This window comes from Pteropus vampyrus, unplaced genomic scaffold, assembly GCF_000151845.1.
Source record: "Pteropus vampyrus isolate Shadow unplaced genomic scaffold, Pvam_2.0 Scaffold223, whole genome shotgun sequence".
NCBI lineage: Eukaryota > Metazoa > Chordata > Mammalia > Chiroptera > Pteropodidae > Pteropus > Pteropus vampyrus.
In genome coordinates this window covers 1,907,979-1,913,978 of record NW_011889004.1, presented here as the reverse complement: position 1 = coordinate 1,913,978, position 6,000 = coordinate 1,907,979, and the positions used below count along the sequence as shown (strand labels likewise).

General features: G+C 44.5%; 1 protein-coding gene across 5 annotated transcripts in view; it reads right to left on the bottom strand.

Moving 5' to 3' along the window:
• Positions 1-4,771: 4,771 nt before the first annotated feature.
• The window catches only part of CHEK2 (checkpoint kinase 2), a 31,983-nt gene continuing 30,754 nt past the window's right edge, over positions 4,772-6,000 (bottom strand). For all 5 annotated transcript variants that reach the window (XR_002783530.1, XM_011373382.2, XM_011373386.2 and 2 more), the window contains 2 exons: positions 5,759-5,839; positions 4,772-4,984 (listed from right to left, as the gene is read on the bottom strand). Coding sequence is in view for 4 of the 5 variants with exons in the window: in XM_011373382.2 (XP_011371684.1) it covers positions 4,895-4,984; positions 5,759-5,839 (171 nt within the window). In the remaining variant the exon portion in view is untranslated. The remainder of the gene's footprint in view (positions 4,985-5,758; positions 5,840-6,000) is intronic.

Below are 6,000 nucleotides of genomic sequence, written 5' to 3'. Positions count from 1 at the left end.
ACAACACCCCCAGCACCGCGCACGCGCGCACTCGCCGCGCCGTCTCCCCGCGCGCCTCCGCGGATCCCCCCACCACGCAAGCGCGCACTCGCCGTGCCCCCTTCCCACGTGCCCCGCCTCGCGCCCTCAGAGCCGGCCGCTGTTCCCGGCATCGCGCCCACCCCCTCCGCACCCGTCCTGCTCTGCTAGAGCACTAGCCGTTCTGGGCTTGGCGCCGCCGCCTGCCGCGCTGCGGACGACCCCAGGCCAGGTCCCTTGACCACTTTCCAGTACTGCTCTTTTTGCTTCCCCCGTTATACCGAGCTTGGGGCGAGGGTCTGGACCAGGAGGGAATTACCCTAAGAAGTGCAGGGGGACGGACGCCGCTAAGGTGATGAGATCCCGGTCGCAGAGGTGTGCACGTGCACGAGCCTAAGTGGTACACTGAATGCATGTCCCTGGGAGAGCCAGACTCAATGGAGACCCTCAGTTCGAGTCCCGGATTTCCATTAACCTTTCCGTGCTTAAGGTCAGGTATCCGTGGATCTATTTCTCCCTAATCAGGAAGATCAGACAATTAAGGCATGTTAAGAGGACTCCATAAAATAATCCGGATAGTGTCAACACCACGCCTAGGATTTACCAAGTGGTAATCGGGTGACAAGGCCTCTTAAGTAGTTTTGTTCAATGGTTAAAAACCAAGGGCTCTTGAGAAGGGAAATCTCTGTTCAAGTTTCGCCTCTACCTCTTGCAAATTGGGAAACCTTGAACAGGTCACGTTACAGATCCAGAGCGCCTTCTAAATCTACAAAGGGGAGGGTTGCGGTAATACCTCACAAGGTTGAGGTAAGCTTTCAGGAGATGATACGTACGTTCCTGAGCACAATGCCTGTCACGCACCAAGTTCTCCAAGCTTCTCTGGTCTAACTCTGGCTTTATTCTTCCAAGACTCCTAAAAGTTTAATGAAAGGGGCTCTGCTCCCAACCCCTGTGGTATATAATTAGCTGGGAGGGGTTCTCTCAACCTTGGGGCTGGAAGGACTGATACTTCCCACATCTTTTCCATTCTCTGCCCCAAACCTCTCTGAAAACCCAAAAGTTGGCAGAAAAACAGGAGCAGAGAATGTTTTCCGTACCAGAAAAAAAAGGAGTCTCTAAGGGTCTCTTGGAATTTGTAAATGGTTGAATTTATTAGTCTGGCCTTTTCCAGATACAAGTGACAAAAAAATCCAACTCAACCTGGAGTAAAATAAAAAAGGGAATATATTGAAAAGTCCTGGGGTGGTACCTCACTTCAGGCATAGCTGGATCCAGGTGCTCAAAAATAACCCCAGTCTGTCCAGTCTCTCTCAGCTCTGCTTCCCTGGGTGAAGACTTCGTTCTCATGCAGCTCTCTTCCCATAGTGTCCCAGGCAGCTCTTAGCTCATATCTTACCAGGAAAGCAGAAGCTGATTTCCAGTAGTTCCAAGCAGTCTCAGGAGTGCCCTTCCCTGTATCCATTTGGGTCACAAGCCCTTACCTGAACCAATCGCAGCAAGATTGGCCAGACCTGGCCATATGGAGCCCCTCTAACAACAGAGTGGGGTCAACTCCTCCAGAAGAACATGCGGTGGGGGAAAGTGGGAGGAGGAATGCCTCCCCCAGAAAAATAGGGATGCAGATACCGCAAGAGGCATTGGTGCAGGACTGGCACAAATAAGAGCTGTCCACTGCACCATCATCTAGGCACACAGCAGGTCCACCATGGAGCAATATGCCTGTTTTTCAGAAGGGAGTGGCAGTTACTTCAGCCACCAGGAAATGCTTCTTCACCTCGACTCCCACCATCCACTCCAGGCCTGGGCATTTCCAAGATCTGCTTTGTCAAAGGTATCTCAGTTATCCACCCATCTTGTGTGCCCCATCCCCCACCCTCAAAAAAGCTTAACAGATGATGTTACTTCCCTGCTCGAGAAATTTCTATAGCTCCCTCTGTCTACTTATGTGCCCCTTTCACCTTTAATGATGGAAGCTAACACTGATGGAGCCCTTACCATGTGCCAGACACTTTAAATGGACATTCCACCATTGAATCCTCACAAACACCACATGAGGTTGGTAACTCTTATTGTACCCATTTTACAGATAAGGAAGTAAAAGCTCAGCAATTTGAAATAACTTGCCCAAAGCCAAAGTCAGGAAATGCAGAGAGCTCAGATTAGCACAATATTGCTCCTACCACTAATGTTGCCATCCATTTGCTCATGTTTCAAAGTCCCGTGCCCACCTCCAGCTGGGGGGCCAGTGGCAGGAGCTCTGCACGGAAAAGAACCTCTAGGGACCCCTTCAGCTTCCATAGTGGGGGTCAGGCAGGCAATTAGTTTTACCATTTCTCCCTCCCCGCTTCCCCATGTCTTCATGGCATAGAGAAAAAAAAAATCCCCCAAAAGAAAAGGAGTGAAATTAGGAAGAGAAAGTGGATGTTAGGTGGCCCCAATCAGCAGCTGGTATCTCCCCATTGGTGAATATATTAGTTTCCTATGGCGGCTGTAACAAATTACCACAAATTGGGTAGCTTAAAATAACATAGATTTATTCTCTTCTAATTTTGTAGGTCAGACGTCTAAAATCAGTTACTTGGCTAAAGTCAAAGTGTAAAGGACTGGTTCCTTCAGGAGGCTCTGAGGGGACAATCCATTTCCTTGTTTTTTATTCAGCTGCTAGGGTTTGCCTTTATTTCTTGGCTTGTGGTCTCTTCCTCCATTTTCATTCCTTCCCTTCTGACTCTGACTACTCTTGTGTCTCTCTTAAAAAGAACATTGTAATGACATTGGGCTCACCCAAATAAGTCAGAAATATTCCTATCTCAAGATCCTTAACTGCAAAATCTCTTTTGTCATGAAGAGGAACATATTCATAAATTCTAGGGATTAGGACGAGGATATCTTTCGGGGCCATATTCAGCCTACCATGGTAGGTATAATCAGAGGGAGCTAATACAAAGTGCTCTGGAAATGTTAACCGGTTGGCTAACTACCCAATGAGGGAAAAATGCTCTAAGAAACCACAGCCTTCACATTAAATATTCAAATGAGCTAAAATCCATCTAAATTGGCAATCTCAGCCTCATTTCTTTAAATATGAAAACCACCTAAATCCTCAATCTCCCCTACCCAAACCAGGCTAGCCAAGCCTCAAAATGCTTGCACACCCTTCTAATGGAAATTGCCAACCACTACCCCATTATCTGGGGCAACAGCTGTGTACCCCCAACCCTGCACTGGCTAGTTCATCTGTGGCATCTGAACCAAGGCACTCAACATATGGCAAGGCCAGCAAGCTACAATGTGGCCTAGCAACAACCAGCCAAAGTAATAAGAGAAGCAAAATCAGTCAGTCAGAAAGAGAAAAGAGAAGCCAGTCATTAGAATGGCCTGAGCTCCTAATGGCTCCCAGGCACAGCCATCTGCAACCTTAAAACAAATCCTTTCCCATTAAGTAACTTCCATGGGCCTGTTCCTTGCAACCAGGGTGTCCCAACTTCCAGATCATGGAGCTGTATCCACTCATAATTTAAAACACTAGCATTCATGATTTGGACATCAGTCTCTTGTTTTGTCAGTGTTGTGTCAGCATCCCTAAGTCTAATTAAATATGGGACCAATGAGATGAGGAACATTAGAATCAGAAAGACCTGGGTTTGGTCCCAGCTCTGCCACTTACTAGCTATGTGACTTTGGACAAGTAACCTTACTTCTTCAGCCTAGGTTCCTCACCTATAAAGGTGGTCAGAGAACCAAGCCCACAGAATCACTTCCAGAACTAGACAAGACCAACCAAGGAGGTGGGGGCTTTACCCAGGGGCTCCTTGATCATTGTTGGGTCAGCATGACATGCCCATGTGCCTTACCTGCATTTCCAAAATACAAACATCTCTGAAAACTGAGTCACCCATAATTCATTTGACAGAAAAGACTCAACTGAAGTCTTCTCTAGCCCTTTTACTGTGAATATCTGCTGCAGAAATATTAATGTGTTTGGTTACAGGACTCTGCTGGGTGTTGTACATAACACAGTGGATATACCATGTCCCTTTCTTAAAATCAGGAAAATATTTGAATCTTACAGCTTATCTAGCCCCAAGGTTTCAAAAACTGTGGATCTCTCTCTCTTTTTTTAAATTTATTGTGGTAAAATACACAAAACAAAATTTAACATCTTAACTATTTTTTTAAGTACACAGTTCAATGGTATTAATTACATTCACATCGTTATGCAACCATCACCACCATCCATCTCCAGAACTCTTTTCATCTTGCAAAACAGAAACTATATCCATTAAACAATAACTCCCCATAACCCCATTATCCCCAGTTCCTAGCAACCACCATTCTACTCTCTGTCTCTATGAATTTGATAACTCTAGGTACCTCATGTAAATGGAATCATATACTATTTGGCTTATTTCCCTGAGCCTAACTGTGGGCCTGTAGTTTTATGAGGGTAATGATGAGATTTTAAAACAGGTCCATGGTATATGCACCAAAGTACCTACTTTATCAGGAAGACTTTGGCAGCCAGCCATTCTCTACGAAGTCCACCCCAAATTCACCATGCCCCTTTCTCTGAAACTTTCTAAGAAGCCTTTAGAATTTGTATACATCTTGCCCAGGCTGAGACCCAGGGACACATTCTGAGAAACTTAACTGATGACTGTCAAGGTAGAGTGCCAGACAAAAGGCATATGATTTCAAATACACACACAAAAAGGGATGCAACTGAAAAGCTGATCATGGAGCTAAAGCACAAAGCCCAGGTTCCATTAGGTTTTTAATTGTGTACTGATGACTCTGAAAAAAGCAACTGTTCCCATAATTAAAGTACAAACTCTAAAAAACAAATATAAAGAAAATGGCAGCAGGGTTCAACCAGTGTTCACGAGACAGCAGCACATACAGCTAGGCGCTTTGTGGTGTCAGCATCCTCTAGTTCCCCTTCAAGGAGCCGCTTTCGACTCGTAGACGGCTGAAAAAGAAAAAAAGAAAAAAGGAGTAATATTCAAAGAAAACCATTGGCTTCTTAAAGATTATCAAAGTTTCCCAATAGGTTTGGGTAAATTTGGAGCATTTCATGTGAAACTTCTAGTACTGAGTACCAGCCAGACTCAGACATGCTAATGAACTGACATCTCTCTCTCCTGTGGCTTCCAATCACTCAATGATGTATACTGAAAGTAAGAGCAGCATAACCAGCCTCTTCTTGGTCATCTCCCAAATTATGAAGTTTAAAGAGATGACAATAACTTTCACTGGGATCCCCAAGTTTTTGCTGTTGTTTTGTGGGAAGATAGTTTTTTGTATCTTTGTTTTCCAATTTACGAAATTGCAAGGGAGCAGTGGGAAGAGTGTTATTCACCGAAAGCAGGCAAGAAAAGAATGAACAGAGATTAACATATAGAGAATTTAACTTAAAGGAATAAAATTATAATCAATAAATCAACCACTCGCCCAAATTTTAAATTTTTCAACAAATTTAAATTTGAGCCTCTAATACAGTCTTTTGGTCTTGCCTTGCAGGAGACTTCTTGAATGACAATCCCTAGCTGTGCTTCGCTAATGCATTAAACATTATTAAATCTTCTAAGGGTGCTAGAGCAGATCAAGCTGAAGCAAAGTATCTACTACATTATTCTTTAAAAAATGTTAAGCAATTGCTATTAAAGAGACTATTTAAACTCATCATTCTTGCTCATCAGCTCTTTAAACTTAGCCTGCGTTTAATGACCATCATCTGGAATACCTGGGCTGGGACCTGGGGTAGAGTCGTTGACTTATTTTCTTCAAAAAGCAAATTTTGGAATTTTTTCTTCATGTCCTCATCCTGTAATGAAAAACATACGTAGGCTGTGTTTAAGAAAAAGCTCCTACAGAGACCGGGCTAGGATGCCCCTGGAAACAAGGAAGAGAGCAAAGATGTCTGGTCTGTTGACTAAGTGGTCTGCCCTTGCTAAAGCTCTGGGAGGGAAAGGACCCAGAGTCGTC